Here is a 22036-nt window from a genome sequence, read left to right as displayed (position 1 = left end):
AGTGAAGTTGGACTATAAAGCTCTTCCAGGAATACCCCTAACTCAATTCAACAGAGCTTCGACTTTGGCCGGTTGGGTTTTTCATCTATGTATGTATACACGCATATGTAGTTGAATAGAACTTACATATGTACATATTGAATAAAACGCCGATTTACAGTTCAGTAGGCGGAACAAGTATACAGCGATTCAGGTGAGCAAGTCTATTCCATACAGCGCATTAAATCACACCTGCATTTCTAGGGCCCTATATCGCGCAATCTGATAACGAATCTTTGGAAGCTACATTCTGCGAAATGTCTGGTGATCGTCTGGATGTGATTATCTTTGGGGCTAGTGGCTTTACGGGCAAGTACACGGTTTTCGAGGCGGTCACCGTGCTGCGAGGCTTGCGATGGGGAATCGCGGGCAGAGACCACGAGAAGCTGGAGGCGGTTTTGAAGGAGATGGGCGCCAAGGCCAAGAAGGACCTCTCACAGGTGCCCATCTTCATCGCGGACGTCAACGACGAGACTTCCCTGCTGGAGATGGCCAGAAAGTGTCGTATTGTGGTAAACACAGCAGGACCATATCGGTTTCACGGCGAAAACGTCGTGAAGTGCTGCATAGAATCGGGCACGCACCATGTGGACGTTAGCGGAGAGCCCCAGTACATGGAGACCATGCAGCTGAAGTACGACCAGCGGGCAAAGGAAAAGGGCGTTTACGTGGTCAGCGCCTGTGGTTTTGACTCCATCCCCGCCGACATGGGGGTAGTTTTTGTGGAAAAAAACTTCGACGGCGTGGTTAACTCTGTGGAAATCTTCTTGGAGACCGGAATCAAAGAGGGCGACAGTGGCGGAGGCACTGCCGGACTTAACTACGGAACCTGGGAGAGCGCCGTCTATGGGCTGGCTCACTCTGACGAGCTGCGCGGCATCCGGACGCAGCTCTATTCCCAGAGACTGCCCAAATTTTATCCCGTCCTCCAGCCACGACCGCTGGTCTTTCGCTCCACCGAGGTTGACAAAGTGTGTTTACCTTTCCCCGGATCTGACCGCTCGGTGGTGATGAGGTCCCAGCGCTTTCTCTACGAGCAGGACAAGAAGAGGCCGGTCCAGATGCACACTTACGTGGGCTTTCCTTCTTGGCTGGTCGCTGGCGTTGTGATCCTCTTTGCCAGCATCTTTGGTCTGCTATCAAAGTTCCGGCTGGGGCGTACGCTGCTGCTTAATTACCCCGGCCTATTTTCCGGAGGACTGGCCTCTCGTTCCGGCCCAAGCGAGGAGTCGATGAGTCGCACCTATTTTAAGATGACTTTCAAGGCCACCGGCTGGCCCAAAAGCGATCGTCTGGCCGAGTGCTCAGACCAATACACGGAATACCCGACCAAGACGCTAATGGTCCGTGTGTCGGGCATGAATCCTGGATATGGTGCCACCTGCGTTGCTCTGCTCTCCACGGCACTGACCATTCTTCGTGAGTCAGACAAGATGCCTAGCACGGGCGGAGTGCTGACTCCAGCTGCTGCCTTTTCTAAGACCGGCCTAATTAGCGAGTTGGAGAAGCACGACCACGGTATCAAGTTTGAGATTCTAGCGAACAAGTGAAACCCAGAATCCACCTTCACACAATGGCGGTTTAAACTGTAATTAAGCACTTATTAAATTTACCCACACATCCGCTGCTGTTGTGTACCTCTAAAATAATTGCCGATTTCAAAGTTCAGAAGAAACAGGTTAGATAATTTTCAGTGAATTTTGACCTTAGTATAAATTGAGATGCGGAAAACCAGTTTTCTGACCGTACAAGGTAAATATTATCATGGTTAACATAGTCAGACGATAGTCAATATGGACATGACTGTTTGATTCTGGTTACCGCCGAAAGGTGTCACGCCCACACTTTTAAAAATGGTTTTGATATTTTTTCATTTTTTTATTTATTATGCAAACTTTGCAAATCGAATTGTTAATAAAAACTTTTTGCCACGCCCACTCTAACCCCCACAAACCGCCAAAAACTGTTTGTGTTGAAGTCTCTCCTTCGCACTTCCACTAGCTGAGTAACGGGTATCAGATAGTCGGGGAAATCGACTATAGCGTTCTCTCTAGTTTTCCTTAAGATCTGTAACTGCATTGATGACTGGTGGAATATTTAAGTCTCTTTGGATATTTTCATTCCTAACCTTTGATTGTGCTCGCTGTGTGATGTCTATATTGCTGTTGCTGGCGTTGCACCTTAGCTGTGAGCCATAGGTCCAGATGGGTTTCAATACAGAATTATAGAGTAACCCCTGTCGGCGGAGAGTCAGCGATGATGAGCCAGTGTAAGTTGTTGGCTTTGAGTTTAAGATGCATTTTTTTGGTTTCAATGTGCCTGCGCCATGTGAGTCTTCTGTCAAGGTGTACACCTAGGTACGTTACCTCCTCTGCTTTTGGGAGTAGTATGTTGTTTAAAAGAGTGGTGGGCAATCTTGTCTGTTTCACGTGCTTGCATTTTTACTCGTTTACTTCAATTCGCCAGTCAGAGAGCGACTATGAGGTACAGTGCCAGTTGTACTGTAGCTTCGATTGGGGACCATGAACGGACCTTTGTAGGGATGTCGGGTTTTTAGATGAGTTACAAAGTAGGACCAAGAACGCTGCCTTGGCGTACTCCACCATCAATTTTAATTGCAGACTTTCTGTCATGGATGTATGACCCTAGACGTTTATGTGTGCCTTCTGGTAAAGCTGTTTTAGCTTTTAACAATAAGCCGCCAAGCCAACGTCTAAGAATACGGCTGTACAGTATTCACGCATTTCTACTAACTGTGTAGCGGTAGCTGATTTTATTTAAAAACGATTATTGTATTTAAAAAAGACGCGGGTCCATCCGGATGGATTAGGAAGACTTTTAAAAAAAGCTTTGTTAAAAGTAAAGTAGCCACTGCCTGAAATAACATTTTAATTAATTCTCTTATATTTTTAAACCATACTTCTTACTATTTTGTTACGTAAAGAGAAGAAAAAGTTTTCGCGATTACTTAAATTTAGGCCAACGAATTCTGTATCGCAACAGTGCCTTGCTTTCATTTTATAAGCAGGTTAAATGTCTGGTTTGGAGCATAAATCTGGAGAGGATTCGCAGCGTAGACGGTCACGGGCAGATTCCATACCATCGTTTCCACGGGTATTTCGGCCGGTGCTTTTAGCTCTCCGAACTCCGGATTTGGATTGCCAAAGTCCATCAAAGTGGTGGTCACAAACTCAAAATGCAGTCGCCATCGGACGTCGACAAGCTCAGTGCAGAATGTGGGTGTTACATGCAGCGGAATAGGTACCACGACCTGGGTCTGGATTATGGCGTAGCACACTTGGTGGGAGGTGGAAATGGTCGAAAGTTTCCCTGTTGTCTCACGCGCCTCCTTATCCCATGAGCTCGCCGATGTGGCCGACTTCTGGAGGTTATCGGCAACCACTCCGCTAGCTATGCTGGCCATATCAAAGGAGTTAATCGAGGAGCCATCATCGCCCGTCGAGGATTGGGATTGTAGCTGGTGATTATGCACTGACTGCGGTCGGATAGAAAGTTCCTGCTGCTGCAGCTTTACCGAGAACTGGACGCAGCGCACCTGGTAATATGCAATAAGACGTTAAAGAGCGAAATAAATATTAAAAACAATATAAATAATAATAAGGGTAATAAAAATGAAAGCCGAAATATACCACAGCTTAAATAGTCGGGCAGTGCCACAGAAAATTTTCGAAAAACCACCAACCTTTTGGGGGTTTACGCCAGGAGCAAAGTCCAGGCTACCTACAATGTCCTCGCCAAGTTTATAGGCAGGCTTAAACAAACAAAAGCGACCAACAAAGCCATGCTTGTTCGAGATGCGATAGAACTTCGGTGCCCGCCGAGCGGTTACGTTCTGAAAAACACATATAATACGGGAAAGGCTATCAACGCTAAATATTAATGATTTTCTAACCTTAAGGTGGTGCCAAGATATCTCCAGTTCGCTAATCTCGCGCTTCTCCAGGAATGGATTAGTGGGCGCCAGCTCCTCGTTAGTCTCTACGGTTACGGGAAGCTCATCGGGCCGGGAAATTATGGGAATGGGCAACACCCGGATGGGAACGGTCAAAGTTTGCACCTTGGACTTGACACGTTGGGTAGCAATGGTGATCTTGTAGAAGTACCTGATGTTGTGACCTCTGTATGTGGGTGGGCCATCGCGTGGAACGAATTCATTAAAAAAATCTGCAAGGTTTCGTACTCGTGAAAAAAAATAAATAACTAAACGTAAGCACAGATTTTGGGTCCGCAGATGGGTTCTCAAACGCATTTAAAGAAGGGCAAGCCGATCACTCATCTTTGGCTTACTCACACATCTTGGTCTCTCCGGGGAGTAAGCGGAGGTCGCAGAAGAGGATCTTGGGCTTAGTGGCCACAATCACATCTCCCGGCGCCTGGGTCACCGCATCTAAGGCCGTCCTGCCGATCATCTCCGTGAGCTCCGCGGCTCTTTCGGAAGCGGAAGTGGAGTAGCTGGTTTTCCGGTAGCAGTGCAGCTGTGCCGAGGCCCATGCCAGGTTTTCCCGGCTGCTGATCGGATTTATATGGTGAATCAAGGGGAGTAAACAAGTCAAGAGATCGGCTCACTTTGCTTCGTTGGCATCGCGGGCCTGAGACGCGGTTTGCTCGTCGCAGAAGACTTTGTTGGTGAACTCAATCAGACACTCGACTTTTTCTCCAGTAGCGTAAATGGCCGAGTCCGCCCGCAGCAGTTTCGCCTTAATTTCAATCATTTATTTATTTTGTCGGGACACCCGTAAAGTGAACGTTTGTGGAAAAAGTCGAAATGTCGCGTAGGCACAGTTCGATAGTCCCGCCGATAGCGATAGCAGCCAGGTCGCATTCGCCAACCATTTTTAAATGTCCCATCTCTGATGGGACTTGGGTTTTATTCAAATTTATTTTCACTTTAAACGAATGCCAAATAGGCCTTGGGTATAAAATCTAAACATTGTCATTCGAGCACGAGGATCCTAATTATATACTCCTATATTTTATATAATCCACCGATAATGTTCAACGGAATACCAACCCTGATGCAATACCCTGCACGTTCGCCCTATCTGTGCGGTCCAAGCGGGTTTAGTTTCGACAATTGTTTGCGGTGAGTTGATTGTGTTTGTACCTACAGCGCTTTAAAATCAATTGGAAGACAAACTTACTTTACACATCCACATTCCATACAGAACCATACACAAACCGAACCTCCTCATCCAAGATAACCAAGCAACTTGCGACGGAAAACATTACTTACAACAACTAGGCACGCAAATTCTAGTGGCGCTTTCACAGCACGTTTGTTTCAAAACATTGCCGAGTGATTGATTTTAAATCGATCCTTTTTTCCTCGAGAAATGCTCTTGACTCCCCTTAAATTCATCTGACACCCATTTGGTTGAAGACGTGAAGTAAATCGCATTTATTTTTGCCAATCAATATGTACCTATGTACGTGTTGGAATCGCTGTATTTGCAGTTAGTGTGACCACCGCTAGGTGAAGTTCGTGCGCAATGCTGGGTATCTTATAGTCCAGGCACCGGCTTTGGCAGCTTCTTTTGATTATATACTACAACGAAGGAACTAATTCCTTGCCCACAGCAACAAAAGGCTGATAGAGAATGGCCTTTCGGAGCCGAATCGCATTAACACTGGCACCACTTTAGTTGGCATCGTCTTCGATGGCGGCGTGATTATTGGCGCCGAATCCAGGGCAACCAACGGCAACATAATACCCTCGAAGAAAAGCCGCAAAGTTTGCGAGCTGCAGACCAACATTTTGTAAGTATTTAGCTATCCACTTGAGCATTCCTTTGATTTCCTTTTATCCATTATTTTTATTTTATTTTTTTTTTGAAAATTTGGGCTTATAATAAATCCTTCAGTGCAAGTGGTGCTGGAGTCGCTCGGGACACGAACGCCCTGGTGGAACTGACGCGTGCGCAGCTTGAGCTGCATCGGATGAATACTGGTTTTCGGAGGGTGCCTGTGCGCTGTGCCAACCAGATGATGAGACAGCTGCTGTTCCGCTTCAACGGGAATATGCAGGCCAACGTGATCATAGGCGGCGTGGACGCAAGCGGAGCTCACCTATTCTGCACCCGGTTCGATGGCACCACGGACCCAGCGCCCTTCACTTCACTCGGCTCCGGCAACCTGTCGGCCATGTCTATACTGGAGTCGCGGTGGTCGGAGGATCTTTCCGAGAAGTCCGCCTGTGCTCTGGCGTGCGACGCCGTGGCCGTGGGCATGAAGAACGACCTAAACTCTGGCGGAATGGTCAGCCTCTGCATCGTGCGCCGCGACTTCTCTGTGCAATGGGAGGAGCACTTCCCCCTCAAGGACTCCCCTAGCCGGACCAACCGCATGGCAATCAAGCCGGGCTGCACCACCGTCCTGTCCATTATCGTGCACCAGGTGGTTCCGTGGGAAGGCGCCCCAGCTGGGCCCAAGCCAGGAGGCAGTCAGTGTCCAGTGCCAGGGAGTGGCAGAGCCTCCAGAGAGGAGGAGGCCCGGCGCAGACCCAGTCTGTCTCCCCCTGGGGCCAAAAGGTGGAAAGGGGAAGAGAGGGAGGAAGGGAGTTAAAGACTCAAAATGTCCTTGATGAGGATTCTGATTTACATGAGTTTCATTGGGCTTAGGATGTGATTTTGAACTTTCAGACCTTGAAATTGCGTCTGAACTGTTCAGGGACTTAAGCAATCCGATTGTTGCGATAGGAAAACGAAAAATATCTGTACTTGAAGCCTTAAACATTTTGATGAAGTACCAACAAAATGGTGCTAATTATACATTTTTTGTTTTCGAGGAGGAAAAGCTGAATTTTCGAAAGGAGATCTGTACGTAGAGGGATTGGACAGTGGAGTACTTCCAAGTTTAAGAGTATAAATTTATAAAAGAGCAAATTCGTTCCAAAAATCACCATCAATAAAGGCAATAAAGTTACAAGCTATCAACGAAATAAAAGGCTTTTAAAAAATGCTTTCATATTTTTTCATTTTATTATTAGTATTGTTAATTTTTTCACGACCACAAACAGCCAAAAACGGTCAACGTAGAAATTAATCCTTCGCACTTCCAGCTGAGTAATGTGTATCAGATAGTTGGGGAGCTCGACTGCAGCGTTCTCTCTTGTTTAACGTGAATGAATACTGTGTTATACAAAAATAGATAATAGAAATCTTGTGGAAATCTTCAAACTTTTATAGTGTTGCCAGCGGCTTAGATCGGTGGGTTGTAGTCTTTGCTGAGTAGTTGAGGGCTATCCCTTAGTGGCAAATTTAGGACATGCAAACATTTGACATTTATCACAAATGGCACTGCGGTCATACTGCCTGCATTCTACGCAAGCCTATCTGTGGTCACACCGCGGAAAAATGTCGAAGGCGGGCGTCGCTCGCGTTTGTTGAATTCTGATTTCAAACAAAAACGAATTTGCAACAAGTGCGGTGATCTTGTATATTCTTTGTGCATCGCCCGCATTGAAATAATAGTCCGTGAAAAGTGAAATCTGTTTTCCGATTTGATTTGGTCAGTCGCGCGACTTCTGCGCAACCTTTCGTTTCCTCTGCGCTTTTGGATTTCTTCGACGCCGCCGTCGACTGCGCAGCTGCCGCGACGCGAAATGTGCAACAAGTTAAACAGCAACTACATAGCAGCAACACATCGACAAAGCTAACAAATATTTAATTGCGGGCATAATTTAATTAGCAGCCCCACAGTGCAGTGCAAAAAAACGGAAAAGGAAAAAGAAGGAAAACGCTGCTCATTCTGCGCTCCCACCTGGAATTCAAAGCTGGATAAATTGGATTAAACCGGGCGACAAGGAATTAAAGGTACGGCACACAAAGCCCTCTTGATCTTTATGAGTTTCGCCACCCCTCTTGAAAACATAAGCAAAAATTGCCATGTCCGGCTTAACAACAACAAAAACAACGACGGCATTCCAGCGTCGTCTGCTTTGTTTTCCATATACTCGAAGCCACCCGCTCCTCTTCAAGCTGCCTTTCGTTCCAGCGGTGGAAAGGGACGCTTGCTGCGGGATGTGGTTTTGCGCTTCTTGTCCATTCCCTGGCTCTCTGAGAAAAAAAAGGGTGCGTCGACAGTTCTATTGTTGTTGTTTTAGTGACGGTATACTTTACTTTTCTTATACTTTATTTTGTTGCTCACCTTCACACGTTATCAGAGTGTTCACTTTGATCGTTTGTTTCGCTGCCGAGGAGAAGTCTCCACTGGAGGGAGTTTCGTGCTCCCTCAAGCCAAACAGTTATACCTGTTTCCACAAAGAGCGCACGAGAAAGAGAGATAGAGAGGGTGATAAAAGCAAGCAACAGAAAAATCTCCAGTGGAGAGCGCCACTGGAAGATCGGAATTTTTAGAGCTCTGCTCCGACTAACAGGTTTTAGTAGTAGTGCTTACTTTTCTACTACGACTTTTTTGTCGTGGCCAACAATTCTGTTTTTCCACTCCCTCTCTCAGTTTTTGCATGGCTACTTTCGGTCATTGTACTGTTGTTGTCTTGCCCGCCCCGCAAGAGAACAAAAACAATTGGAGAAACACTGATAGCGATGTACAGTGGGGCAGTCCATAAAAGAACCTATAATTTTGATTTGTCTTTCAGATGTGATTTCGTCTTTCAAGTGTACTAATTGATAATTGAATATTTGTTGTTGTCATAAAAGTGTTGTTTAAAAAAATCGTATTTTTCGGGTTTGAAATTTGTATACGGTATTTTTTTGACTTTGATATAGTGATAAGTAAACATCACTGTTTACAATTAATTAAGTTGACTTATCAAAGAGCGACCACTGTGGCTCCATTAGCTTATTTTTCTTTTTCTCTGTTTCTCATTCGCGTCAGCTCCATTATCGCCTTATTCGGACACCTCAAGCATGCGACTGAAAATTTGTGCAGCTGAATTGCACTTTTTGTCTCACATGACTCATGCTCCTTTTTTATTTTGGTTCGTGTTACCCGAGTTTGAACAAGCTAGATTTTTGGGTGTAAACAGAGTTACCTGTTGCCAGTGTTATCAATGGGCACGCTCCACATTCCAATGAACTTATCGCGGGATCTCTTGCTCCACAAACAGCCGAGCGCGATAAACCAAATTGTAATGGTACAATGCAGTTGCATTGACATCGGCTGATAAGGGCCAAATGAGAGCAGGTAACAAATTACCACTCCTCAGAAAATGCACGAAAGCAATACCAAGGGCCAAGCAAACAAGGTAAACAAGTACCAAAACCAAAAACCAGTGCGGGGAGAAACTGAATGTGGGACGTCGATCCCCAACCGCCCATGCAGAGCGAAAGAGATGGGGAAACTGGGCCGCGAGCACAGTTGCAAGATAATCTAATTACGCCACGGCAAAGGAGCCGAAATCCAAACAGCAAGTGGAATATTGGGCCGCCGATAACAGCGGTCCTAAAATTAACGTAGATCAGGGCGTCAGTTTATAATGGGGTTCGTTCTTTAAATATGTTTTTCTTCAAAAACAGGCTTTTTTAGGATCCGTTATAATGAAAATTAAACTATGTACTTCCAAAATCAAATTTATAAATAAATAGAAGATCAAACAATTTCTTATAAATATAGGGCATTATTTAGTGAAGATTTAAGGTCGCAATCCTTACTATTTGGTACAATCTTTATAATGTGTATCCGGTACTAGGTAGAGCCATACTTGACCCATTAAGTAGAAATAAAACGTCATCAGCTCCACATACATAGTTAATACATACTTAAAAAATCTTACATTAGTTCTCCGTTTAGGCAGTTCTTGAAGTGAGAGTTTTAAAAACTGTTTAAAAATGTCTCTGGTATTATATTTCTGTGTGGGAAGTGGTAAGTTCGAATTAGCTAGGGTTCTGTATTGGCTAATCTGCATTCGCAGTCCTCTGGCGCAGCTGCAATTTAGCGTCCAAACAACCCCATAATCCCCCAGTCCCCCACATAAATTACCGTCCGATCTTTTATTTGCGCCTATTCGGCAATTCCCCATTCGCCGCTTGGCGCGTAATTGAACTCCGTTGGCGATTCTGTGATTCCAAATCCTAAATATATATTTTTGGCTGTGGCTTTGTGTTCGCACGTTCGCCGCCCCCTGTTCCTCCTTTTGTTTACTTTTTTTTCGGCGTTTCAGCGATTCTTTCAGGGTTCTGCACCGGCGCATTCGCTTTGCGCACATTTCTAGTTCGTTTCATGCTGATTTTCGGGGAGTTAACTGGAAACCCGAGCTTTTGTCCGTGCAGCTGTTTTGGAGTTGTTTTCTTGATGCTCGGATATTATGCGTAATTAAAGCATGTGTGCCAATTGATATCATAAATATTAGTTTTTTAATCGGAGAAGGCGTTGGATTATACATGTGAATAAGCTATAGTTTAATTATAATCGGAGCAAAATAAAATCATAGTTGAAATTATGTTATCTTTTAACGAAGAAGAAGAAATCAAAAAAACTTTAAAACTGAAAATTTATGGGCAAGTGTCAAAAATTTGATTTCCTGAAACCAGATTCTTTAAGCTTATTTCATAATCTTCGATCAATGTGTATAATTTTCATGTTTTGAACTTAGAAAATGCTGTTTTGGGACATTTTAGATTAGGTAGTCCATAAGCTTGATATGCATCTGAAGCACAATTTAAAATCACATTATTAGTTGCTCAAGACCGGGAATCAAGATCCGATGCTTGCAATAACTAATTGATATTCCCAAATTACAAATATGATTCTCAAATAAGACTGGGACTAGACGGGGTTTCCCGCTGATCCATAGGGTGCGGTCTGGCACGCCCATCTTTGGGCCGCGTTTATTAACGCCCCTTGCCAGTGTTAAACGTGCGGAAACCCGTTTTGCATATCGAATACCTCGCCAGCCACTCACTATTGCCGCGTAGTGGCCTATGGCTCACTCGCTCGATAGGCCAAGAAACTCGTTTGCTTCTCCGCCTGACCGTGATTCTATTTTGGTTTTGTGTGCTTTTTGCTGCCGTTTCTGCAGCGTGCTCTTTTTCTGTTTATGTTTCTGTTTTGTGCTTTTGTTATTTTTGCGAGTGAGTTATTGTTATTGTAGAGCGATCTAACATGACTGCTGGTGTGTGTGTGTGCCGAGGAGAGTATGTTCCACTTTGTTTGCAATTCATGTGAGAAAGTTTGTCGTCCAGTTGGCGTTCGAATTTCCCGCTGGCCCACAGCTCAAAGAAGCTGGGTCCGCAAAAATCGAATTTTTGAAATTTGAAAGGTGGAATCGTTTGCCCATCGTTTGCCCATGTTTGCCCACCAATTAGTTTTTTTTGCCCACGTCCAGTTTTCAAGATATGAAATTTCGAAAAATTTCGAAAATTTTCGAACTTCAAAAAGTTGAGTTTTTTGAACTTTTTTTTTTTAAATCGCAATAACTTCGTTTGCCCACGTTTGCCCACCCTTTAGAATTTTGAAAAAACTTTTAGTTTAGAAAATATAAGCACTTAAAGAATTAAGCATTTTCCATACCCCAAAACTAAAAATTTTCAAACAAAATCGTTTGCCCACCCTCTAAAATTGCTTTTTATCGTTTGCCCACCCTTTAAAAATTGTTTTTTTCGTTTGCCCACCCTTAAAAAAAAATATTTTCGTTTGCCCACCTCTTAAAACTAAATATTTTTAAACAAAATCGTTTGCCCACCCCTTAAAATTGCATTCTATCGTTTGACCACCCTTCAAAAATAATTTTTTTCGTTTGCTTACCATTAAAAAAAATATTTTCAAACAAAATTTAAATAAATCTCATAATTTAGGCAAAATACTCTCTCTTTCTCTTTCTTACTCCCAAGAAACGAATAAAGACCGGAGGTGTATTTGCATAGAACCAACACATGCATATAAATAAAACACAAATACACATTTTCGGTTCTGCACTGAAAAAATCAAATTGAATAAAAAATGAAATATGGTAAAGCAAACACAATTGTTTTTTTTCTGGTTCATATAAAATTACTTTCAGTAAGCTGTGGCGCCAATTCACACGCACACGTGGTACTTGCCGCATTGACAATACATACATACGTACATATTACAAAAACATTATGGTGTATTCTGCTTATTCTTCACTAGTTCCTTATGCTGAGCAACAACAATTTCATATGCTTAACAGTTACTTCGGTGTCCGACTGAAAAGCTACATAGCTAAAAATCAGTCGTATGTTTCGTTGCTAGCAAATTGGTTTACATACATACAACACAGAAAAAAATAAAAACAATTGTGTTTGCTTTACCATATTGTTATCCAACATAATTTGGAGTTTTCAAAAGCATTAAAACTATGTATTCAACTTGATTTTTTCAGTGCAGATAGGAGAACCGAAAATGTGTATGTGTGTTTTTTTTATATGTATGTATATGTTGCAACAACACCTCTGGCCTTTGATCGTTTTTTTGGGAGTAAAATATTTAGTTTTAAGAGGTGGGCAAACGTTTTTATTTTTTTTTAAGGGTGGGCAAACGAAAAAAACAATTTTTAAAGGGTGGGCAAACGATAAAAAGCAATTTTAGGGGGTGGGCAAACGATTTTGTTTTAAAATTTTTAGTTTTAAGAGGTGGGCAAACGAAAATATTTTTTTTAAGGGTGGGCAAACGAAAAAAACAATTTTTGAAGGGTGGGCAAACGATAAAAAGCAATTTTAGGGGGTGGGCAAACGATTTTGTTTTAAAATATTTAGTTTTAAGAGGTGGGCAAACGAAAATATTTTTTTTTAAGGGTGGGCAAACGAAAAAAACAATTTTTGAAGGGTGGGCAAACGATAAAAAGCAATTTTAGGGGGTGGGCAAACGATTTTGTTTTAAAATATTTAGTTTTAAGAGGTGGGCAAACGAAAATATTTTTTTTTAAGGGTGGGCAAACGAAAAAAACAATTTTTAAAGGGTGGGCAAACGATAAAAAGCAATTTTAGGGGGTGGGCAAACGATTTTGTTTTAAAATATTTAGTTTTAAGAGGTGGGCAAACGAAAATATTTTTTTTTAAGGGTGGGCAAACGAAAAAAACAATTTTTAAAGGGTGGGCAAACGATAAAAAGCATTTTTAGAGGGTGGGCAAACGATTTTGTTTGAAAATGTTTAGTTTTGGGGTATGGAAAATGCTTAATTCTTTAAGTGCTTATATTTTCTAAACTAAAAGTTTTTTCAAAATTCTAAAGGGTGGGCAAACGTGGGCAAACGAAATTATTGCGATTTAAAAAAAAAAAAGTTCAAAAAACTCAACTTTTTGAAGTTCGAAAATTTTCGAAAATTTTCGAAATTTCATATCTTGAAAACTGGACGTGGGCAAAAAAAACTAATTGGTGGGCAAACATGGGCAAACGATGGGCAAACGATTCCACCTTTCAAATTTCAAAAATTCGATTTTTGCGGACCCAGCTTCTTTGAGCTCTGGCCCACGCCTGTATACTCGTACTGCCTGCAGAAACTTCCCACATTAGCTGCCGCTTTCCTGCGCCTTCCCGTACATTTGCACGCGGTCAACTATAGTTAAACAATAAAATGTAGGAAGAAAAACGTACTTGGCTTTCATAGTGAATCTATCGAGAACCATCAGAGGAATCGGCCAGATCGCATGTTGCCTGATCAATAAAAGTTTAGGCAGATTTATCTGAATATTTAGCGCTGGCTCTGCTTTGTCGCTATCTCAAAATATCCTTTAAAGGCATGCCAATCCGTCCACATCATCTATAAAAGCGCCGCTGCAGTTTTTTTTCCAAATCGCGGTGCAATGCAGGAATTCCTCTATTATGATGTTATTATTATCTGACACTTGGGCAAATGGAAACGTCTACCCGTGTTAATCTGCATTTTGTGATCGCTACATCAACCCGACAAACCAACCGCTTATGCATTCTTAACGCATAATAACCCGACATGGAAACCTGCGCGCAAAACAAAGAAGGTTCATTTGCCCACATTCCTGAACTCTTTGACTTTTCCTCTCCAGATCAAGAAGATCCATTTTCCTGGCCTTTGTCCTTTTCGACGCTGATTGACAAGTTACCCTTGCAATCGATGTTCAGAAATGCCTTACATACTAGTAACATAGAGGTGCAACAAAGGGCAGTCCTCCGCGAGCTGACTGTACATTTTCTAAATTTCTCTCGCGGTTTTATTGAACCGTGAGCCAGGAGTTTGAGATGGAATTGTCAATTGGCGTAACTCGTAAGGGAAAACTGTTTTTCAATCGCGTTCTGGGCCAGTGCACAACTTTGTGCCCCGGGACATACATTGAAAACATTAAGTTCCATTTAAACAAATTAACGAACTGAGGGGGACCGTGAACCACGTTTCGTTCACGTGAAAGCTTTTTTGGTCTTACAAATGCATCAATAAGGAATTTGTATACCCGATACTCGTAGGGTATACTAGATTCGTTGAAAAGTATGTAAAAGGTAGAAGGAAGCGTTTCTGACTATATAAAGTATTGATCCGGATCAATAGCGGAATCGATCTGGCGTCCGTATGAACGTTGAGATCTCAGCCACTTCAAAATCTGTTGAGTTGAGATTAAGCATACAGTTTACAAAAACAGTCGCAGAGCAAGCTTGTTGACCCATGTTGCCACGCCCACTCTAACGCCCAGAAACCGACCACTCTTTTGAAAGAGGTTTTTTTATTTTTTATTAGTCTTGTACATTTCTATCAATTTGCTACGCCCATTCTAACTTTTGATAGATATTAGTTTTCTTAATATTAGTCTTGTAAATTTCTATCGATTGGGCAAAAAACTTGCCATGCCCACTCTAACGCCCACAAAACGCCAAAAACGGTCAGTGTTGAAAACTATTTTCGCACTTTTACTAGCTGAGTAACGGGTATCAGATAGTCGGGGAACTCGACTATAGCGTTCTCTCTTGTTTTTAAATCAAAAGTTGCTTATTTTAAAGTCAGATTCAAAACATGTTTAAATTAAATTAAATTTATTCTATAGATCAGCATTATTTTTTGCAGTGCACCCATGAGCCCAAGCTGTCCTGTGCGTGTGTTGCCCTTAGCTAGCTACCTGCTTTGCATGATCTTGATTTTGTTACCTGGTTTGGACTGTTAGCCCCTTTGTCTATATAGGAGTATGGGAATTGGGAATGCTCTCGAATCCGTTGTCGTATGTATGTACATACATATAAGGGGTGTTGGTGCAACACAATTCCACCCCTGGCGTAAGCATACCGAGAAATACCATTAGAATGCGCTTGGCAACAAGCGCAGAGTACCCGGTTCGAGGGCCAGTTATTTGAGGGTGATTTGGGCGGATTATTCGGGAATATGATTAGAAGATTTATGGGATCGTATTGTTAAACATAAAAGTTAAAAAACTATTACTATTTCAGTAGATTTCTTTTCAGCTATGGAAGTAATAACTAAGAGAATTAAAACATACATTTATGAAAGCAAGAAAATAAGAAATGTGCCTACAGTGGCACATCAAAGTCGAGTGACTTCAGATGATTTATTGTGGCACGAAGATTATGCGGAATTTCAGTTTTGTCTTGGCGCCTTTTGTTTGGTGGATTTTCGAATTGTTTTTATTATTTGAGCAGGATGGGCTTTGCAGGCACTCAGACTTCTCCGACTGTCACACAAATGAATGTATAATGGAGTTTTAATGTGTCTACGACGGTCTGTCATTACGTCTGTCTGCCTGAATATCTAGAGTTTAAAAGAAATTGCTTCTATACGTTTTTTAAGTACCGCCACATTGAAACTAGTTATTTGTCCGTCTTCGAATCTCTGAGCCGCGACAACTGATTACCAGCTATTTGTTTTGGCGTCCTTTTGGCCATGTCTGTGTCTTATTTTAACGGCTGCAAAATTAACGCCTTTCTACCTCGGTTGCTGTTTTTTTTGGTTGCCTGTGCCCGTAATTACAAAGATGTAAGATCTTGAAGATTTTATGAGATTTATTTTAAACAGTAGCTGTTTTTTGGGCCGTCTTGCTTGCATCATTTCGCGATGTTCCAGCCATATTGAATTTTGTTTGAATACTTCTGATAAAATCACGAAGTAATTCATTAAATGCAAAAAGTTTAATAGAGGTAAAAACCTAAAAATTAGTGCTCAATTTTTTTGAGACACAACTATTTCAAACAAAATTAAATTTGTTTTTTTAACATTACCAAATGTAATTGGTAATTCCTAATTATTAAATAATTGTACTTATTCACTTCAGACATCCAAAATTTTTGAGCTCCCAATACCTACATATGTATGTATGTGCTTAAGTAGGGAAAGCCTTAAAAAAGGTTCAGAGTGAAGGGAAGTGAAGGTTTACAATTGTAAATTAAATGTTAACTGCTGAGCTACGTAATTTGCATCAACCAAGCGCAGGTCAATGCGGTCAGAAGCATTTGAAAAATGTTAGAAAGGGGAGTGTCTTGTGAGAGAAGACCTCCAAATGACCCAAACTACATAAATTGCCCAAACTCACATAATTGAATTGCCATCGCTGGCAGTTGACAGCTGCGCCTGCGCAATGAACAACGCAGCACGATTAAAAAATAGACATGCCAATCGTCGAATCCATGTGGCATTCCGCACTGCGGTTGTGACTAAGAATATCTTCCTGATCCTTGTGCACTGTGCATCTTGCACCGTGTTTCCCGACTTTCTCCCACAATATATCTGCATTTATGAGTGACATGGCGGCTTGCGTCTGTTTGGTGATTGGTCAAGCGACCGGCTTACAAATTGTTTATGACATTTAATTAAGTTTCCCAAGCAAAGCAGCTTGCGACTGTGGGACTGTTGGGATATTCAGTATGCGGCTGGATTGTAATATTCAAAATTGCAACTTTATCGATGGAAATTGTGAAAGGGAGAAACTAGATTTAGGACCGAATTCCAGAAACATGGATGGTTGTAATAGATTTATTATTGAAAAATATTTTGAATGAAATATTTGAGTTTCCTTTGATTTGGCTTAAAGCGATATGTATATATATATATATATGTTAAAATGATTTTTCATATAGTCATTTCTCTTCATGAATTTCTGAATTCGAATTCCATTTTAGAAAGTGGGCGAAAAGCATTTATAAATTGTAAAACAATTTCCCTTTTAACTTTTATTTTTATACCCGTTACTCGTAGAGTAAAAGGGTATACTAGATTCGTTGAAAAGTATGTAACAGGCAGAAGGAAGGGTTTCCGACCATATAAAGTATATATATTCTTGATCAGGACCAATAGCCGAGTCGATATGACCATGTCCGTCTGTCCGTCTGTCCGTCTGTCCGTCTGTCCGTCTGTCTGTCCGTCCGTATGAACGCTGTGATCTCAGGAACTACAAAGCTAGAAAGTTAGGATTAAGCATACAGACTCCAGAGACATAGACGCAGCGCAAGTTTGTCGATTCATGTTGCCACGCCCACTCTAACGCCCACAAACCGCCCAAAACTGCCACGCCCACACTTTTGAAAAATGTTTTGATATCTTTTCATTTTTGAATTGGTCTTGTAAATTTCTATCGATTTGCCAAAAAACTTTTTGCCACGCCCACTCTAACGCCCACAAACCGCCAAAAGCTGCTACGCCCACACTTTTGAAAAATGTTTTGATATCTTTTCATTTTTGTATTGGTCTTGTAAATTTCTATCGATTTGCCAAAACACTTTTTGCCACGCCCCCTCTAACGCCCACAAACCGCCCAAAACTGCCACGCCCACACTTTTGAAAAATGTTATGATATTTTTTCATTTTTGTATTGGTCTTGTAAATTTCTATCGATTTGCCAAAAAACTTTTTTCCACGCCCCCTCTAACGCCCACAAACCGCCCAAAACTGCCACGCCCACACTTTTGAAAAATGTTTTGATATTTTTTCATTTTTGTATTATTCTTGTAAATTTCTATCGATTGGCCAAAAACTTTTTGCCACGCCACTCTAACGCCCACAAATCGCCAAAAGCTGCTACGCCCACACTTTTGAAAAATTTTTTGATATTTTTTCATTTTTGTATTGGTCTTGTAAATTTCTGTCGATTTGCCAAAAAACTTTTTAAATTTAAATGCTGAGTAACGGGTATCTAATAGTCGGGAAACTCGACTATAGCGTTCTTTCTTGTTTTTATATCCTTTCTAAACACAAAGTTTTCCCGATAATTGGAATTATATTGCAAATTGTTATGCGATTGCCGATGTCGTCTTTATCGTCATCTTTAATGTGTCCTCTTCGTAGTTTGTATCGTGTGTTGCTTTAATGGGCGATATTCGGTCGAGTGAAAGCTCTAAATTCCAAGAAGTACGCCCTGAAATATGCCTCTGAGTCGTTGCTACTTTACCTATTTCTTGGATTAGGACGATCAGGGAGGATCAAGTTCTGCCCCGGAATTTTTTTCCCACATTAAATATGTACTCTAAGCTGACTTACTTTACGCAGAGAATGAGTCTGTACACCTTAAAACATTCAGACTATGTTTGCTTTCAGTTTTGGTGAGTGTCTTTTCTTGGAATTACCCATTTCTAAGGACTTATACTTTTGTAATGTATATGAACGTAATAGTAATTTTAAATAAAATCTCTTACATCCGATTTTTAAGATACGTGGTCTTCACTTCTCTCGCTCACTGTAGGCCACTCTGCACATCGGATGCATTAAACAAAGCGCTGGCAGTCGCCTCTGTTAACCGGTTAATTGCTTCCTGGCCTAATTAGAAAACCGACAGTCACAACAAACTCAATGGTATGCAAAATGGCAACATGATATATAACCACATTCGAGGCTAGTTAATAGCCCGAATGCTGGCCAAAACCGGACGGCTTGGATCCCACTTGACCAGCGGGGAGAAAAACTTTTCATTCATTCGGTCACATTACGCAGAGAAAGACGAAAACTCTTTTCTTTTGTTCGTTTTCACCTGAGCAAACCTTTTGGAATATTTATAAAATCTATATTAATACACAGTTCAGCTGGTAGTGTCGTAATCGGTTTATGCGGAGAAATCTTTTATTTCAAACGCGGTCAAGATAATTCATTTTGTTGTATGAACAAAATTTTATAGTAACTTACCGTCTTTATATTAAGTTAAAAAAAAAGCATTTTCAATAAATCATTATCTTTTATCTTACAATAAGGGCGTTGTTGATTCACACGTTGTGTTTAAATATGAATTACAGAGTTAAGCTTAAGCGTGCTTTTCCAATCCTTGGGCGGTGTGGATATGGTAACCATTTTTGAGATCCCCAAGATCCTCTGCATTCGCCAGTAACAGCAAGTCATTATTATGTATGCCAGATCATCCATAGTATACCTTTAATGCCGCGCCCCTCACGATGATCCATGCATACTTAATTAGTTAATTTTTCATACATTTCTGCTTAGGTGTCCGGGTGTGCCGGTTTCGTTCGTGATAACATGCAATTGGTACTTAAAACGTAATGCCTAGATCAAATCCTCAGTCAAGTGTTTTATTTGGTCGAAATAGTTTTAAAATCAATTAGCATCAGCATATCCCAAAAATGTCGTTTGTTAAGTTTCTTCAACTCTTACGTTATATTAAAAGGTATATTTTTGGTTATAACCATGACCTACATTTTGCCAACACGCACCGTATAAATAAGAGAAATTACAAGCACAAATATCCATACATTTTAAACAATGAATAACATGGGGGGAGAGCCCTCCTTTCTTTTCCCCTTACTCATTCGATTTTTGAGTCGAGTGCTCGTTGTGCTAATTACGAGAAAAAAATGTATAGTTTTTTTGTTGAAACAGAAAATGTGAGACAAAAAATCATTGATATTTTGATAAAGAAACCACTTCACCCAAGCGGAAACTATTTGTAAACTTTCACTTGTAGTTTATTTGTAGCTTCTTTTCCCATTCTCTCGATGCTGTTGGTGCAGCTATGACTTAGAAATGATAACGTGATTATGCCTTTGAATCATACGACATTTTAGGGCCTTCGCCCTGTTTGTGTGTTAATGAGTGGCCCACACTGGGCCAAATATTAAATATGCTTTGATCACAATTTTCTCCATCGCTAACGGCTTTGTTAATAGGGCAATAGGTTATTGACTGATACTACGGAAATGTGGAATTATCGTGATCTGGCTTATATTTGTGTTTATCTTTATTGCTGCGGCACTTCATTGAAGCTTTCATTGGCAATCGGATTCTAACCCCATGATTCAAGTCAAACTGATTATCTGGTAAAGATAGTTTTCCTAATTGTGTTACATTTTATTTATTAAGTGGCATGACTAATTGCCTTTACTTGATTTCCAACTCCCAAGAGTTTATCATGCCATCAGTGTCTTCGCCATAGCTTCCTCTGGAATGGTTCTGATCTCGAGATATATTTCTGTGTGCTCTTGTACACCTACGCTGACTCAGGCGGTCAATCCCTCGCCACACTTCGTCTAGAAGCTATTCGGAGATCATTAAAAATTGCGTTCAACCCAAATTCACCGAGCAATTAAGCGTGGCCCAATAGCGGAGAAAATTCAGCCACAACAATGACCACCAACTTGACTTTTAGTGGCTGTGTTTGGACTTTTGTGTGCCTCTTGGGTCTCATCACTCGCTTCCTGCTCAGTTCAGTGGTTAACAAGCCCGAGCTAAACGCAAAAGCATTAAGCAAATAATAACAATAACAGAATCAGCAACAAATAGAAAGTATGAGTCACTAACCACGTTGGTATGCCTATTGACGCCGTTTGTCAAGTTATTGTTTTCTTTCCCTCTCTCGGGGAAAACTGTTTTTGTATTTTTGCCAAAAGATTTAAAAAATTTCCAAGCACTTCATATTAAAAGCTAGAAAGTCCCCGCACTAAAAGCGGTACAATTTGAAATTCTCTAATAACGATTTTTAGAAATGTCTTTAAGATATATGTATGTATAATTATAAATATGACAATTAGTTTTATCCGTCACATATGAACGTATTTCAGGCATTAAATAAATAAGCTCGACTCACAAAAGGCGCTTATACTTTTCTAAAACTCCTTTCAAATTTAATTCTTTTTTTTAAGCCCTAAAAGGAATTCATTTGAATACTTTTCGTAATTTGTGTCTGGTAAAGGTATCTCCGTCTTAAGAGGCAAAACCATGTCAAAAGCAAAATGTAGGAAACCCCAAAAGGGCAGCTCAAAGTGACCAGGAAAAAAGGGCTAGCAAAAGCAATCGACCGAAAGACAAACAAGACGGGAAGGAACTGCGTAGTTGGATTTCCCGACTTAAAAGTTGACAGTTTCTGGCGGTGGGCACAAAGTTTTTTTGCAAATCGAAATAAATTTACAAGACTTACAGAAATTAGAAAAAGTAATACAAAATTTGTTTAAAGTGTGGGTGTGGCAGTTTTGTGCGGTTTGTGGGCGTTAGAGTGGGCGTGGAAGCATGGGTCAACAAACTTGCGCTGCAGCTTTGTCTCTGGAAACTCTCAACAACTCTCTAGCTTTTATAGTTCCTAAGATCTCGACGTTCATATGGACAGACAGACGGACACACTAACGGACATGATCAAGAATGTATAATATATACTTTATACGGTCGGAAAAGCTTTCTTCAGCATACATACTTCTCAACGAATGTGTACTCTTTTACTCTACGAGTAACTTGTATAAAAAGAAAGAGGGACAGATTGTCTTAGCCTGATATATTCAGATAGTGATCCTGACTATGAATATTTATACTTTATAGGGTCGTGTACCCTTCAATTAACAGGTATAATTACTTGTAATCTACCTAGTCCCCATAACTATCTCGTCTTCGGTTGCACGGTATTTTCTAAAATGAATCGCTTTAGCTTCAGATAGTAAGATAAGTTCTCAGCTCTTAGATGCCTTCCTTTTTCTGGGCAGATACTCTTTCGGAAGTTTTGCTTGGGGAACTGCAGATTAGCAATTTCCCCACATCGTGTGTATTTAAAATTGTCCATCCTCCGGCTGTTTCCGGTTGTTTCACAAACCTACCGACCCCAAAATTAATTGAAACACAAAGAACCACGAGAACACAAACACACTCCAAACAAAAACTGCAACCGGC

The 22036-nt window shown here is 41.1% G+C and overlaps 4 protein-coding genes and 1 long non-coding RNA gene across 12 annotated transcripts in view; 3 read left to right on the top strand and 2 right to left on the bottom strand.

The window, feature by feature from the left end:
* The first annotated feature begins 53 nt into the window (after window positions 1-53).
* Window positions 54-1688, top strand: LOC120451413 (saccharopine dehydrogenase-like oxidoreductase). The gene is made up of 2 exons (XM_039635084.1): window positions 54-193; window positions 244-1688. The coding sequence occupies exon 2, from the start codon at window positions 297-299 to the stop codon at window positions 1587-1589; it is 1293 nt and encodes a 430-aa protein (XP_039491018.1). The 5' UTR covers window positions 54-193; window positions 244-296; the 3' UTR covers window positions 1590-1688.
* Window positions 1689-1901: 213 nt separating this feature from the next.
* Window positions 1902-4839, bottom strand: LOC120451412 (RAB6A-GEF complex partner protein 2). Of its 4 annotated transcripts, none has more exons than XR_006356499.1 (6): window positions 4627-4839; window positions 4352-4569; window positions 3953-4224; window positions 3743-3892; window positions 2168-3595; window positions 1902-2112 (listed from the first exon to the last, which is right to left on the bottom strand). XR_006356499.1 is itself a non-coding variant. In XM_039635082.2 (5 exons), exons 1-5 carry the CDS (start codon window positions 4770-4772, stop codon window positions 3053-3055), a joined length of 1329 nt encoding a protein of 442 aa, XP_039491016.1. In that variant the 5' UTR covers window positions 4773-4839; the 3' UTR covers window positions 1902-3052. The 4 variants fall into 4 exon arrangements, 2 of the variants coding, with proteins under 2 accessions (XP_039491016.1, XP_039491017.1); XR_006356500.1 differs by having other exon boundaries at window positions 1902-2914; window positions 2967-3595; XM_039635082.2 differs by having other exon boundaries at window positions 1902-3595.
* Window positions 4840-4952: 113 nt separating this feature from the next.
* LOC120451414 (proteasome subunit beta type-2) lies at window positions 4953-6997 on the top strand. Its single transcript, XM_039635085.2, has 3 exons — window positions 4953-5143; window positions 5638-5817; window positions 5922-6997. The coding sequence occupies exons 1-3, from the start codon at window positions 5052-5054 to the stop codon at window positions 6619-6621; spliced, it is 972 nt and encodes a 323-aa protein (XP_039491019.1). The 5' UTR covers window positions 4953-5051; the 3' UTR covers window positions 6622-6997.
* Window positions 6998-7378: 381 nt separating this feature from the next.
* LOC120454158 (afadin) overlaps window positions 7379-22036 on the top strand; it is a 51448-nt gene continuing 36790 nt past the window's right edge. For 3 of the 4 annotated variants that reach the window (XM_039639223.2, XM_039639222.2, XM_039639221.2), the window contains exon 1: window positions 7387-7871. The gene's annotated coding sequence lies outside the window, so the exon portion shown is untranslated. Of the gene's footprint in view, window positions 7872-22036 lie in introns of all 4 variants that reach the window. The other variant, XM_039639224.2, reaches the window with a different exon arrangement.
* On the bottom strand, window positions 7866-8712 carry LOC120454160. Of its 2 annotated transcripts, none has more exons than XR_005616596.1 (3): window positions 8455-8712; window positions 8206-8393; window positions 7866-8143 (listed from the first exon to the last, which is right to left on the bottom strand). It is a non-coding gene; the product is annotated as an uncharacterized LOC120454160 (long non-coding RNA). The 2 variants fall into 2 exon arrangements; XR_005616597.1 differs by having other exon boundaries at window positions 7866-8114.

Source organism: Drosophila santomea, chromosome 3R (assembly GCF_016746245.2).
Source record: "Drosophila santomea strain STO CAGO 1482 chromosome 3R, Prin_Dsan_1.1, whole genome shotgun sequence".
Taxonomy (NCBI): domain Eukaryota; kingdom Metazoa; phylum Arthropoda; class Insecta; order Diptera; family Drosophilidae; genus Drosophila; species Drosophila santomea.
Note: the sequence above shows the minus strand (reverse complement) of the source record. Positions and strands in the feature narration are given on the sequence as shown.

What these genes read in the sequence shown, in the direction of transcription:
- LOC120451413 (XM_039635084.1), top strand. Translation starts at nt 297, where the DNA reads ATGTCTGGTGATCGTCTGGATGTGATTATCTTTGGGGCTAGTGGCTTT.
- LOC120451412 (XM_039635082.2), bottom strand. Translation starts at nt 4,772, where the DNA reads ATGATTGAAATTAAGGCGAAACTGCTGCGGGCGGACTCGGCCATTTAC. An exon ending in CGCGATGCCAACGAAGCAAA is followed by an intron (nt 4,570 to 4,626) that starts GTGAGCCGATCT and finishes AAATCCGATCAG; the next exon opens with CAGCCGGGAAAACCTGGCAT. An exon ending in TATCTTGGCACCACCTTAAG is followed by an intron (nt 3,893 to 3,952) that starts GTTAGAAAATCA and finishes TGTGTTTTTCAG; the next exon opens with AACGTAACCGCTCGGCGGGC.
- LOC120451414 (XM_039635085.2), top strand. Translation starts at nt 5,052, where the DNA reads ATGTTCAACGGAATACCAACCCTGATGCAATACCCTGCACGTTCGCCC. An exon ending in AGTTTCGACAATTGTTTGCG is followed by an intron (nt 5,144 to 5,637) that starts GTGAGTTGATTG and finishes CCTTGCCCACAG; the next exon opens with CAACAAAAGGCTGATAGAGA. An exon ending in GAGCTGCAGACCAACATTTT is followed by an intron (nt 5,818 to 5,921) that starts GTAAGTATTTAG and finishes TAAATCCTTCAG; the next exon opens with TGCAAGTGGTGCTGGAGTCG.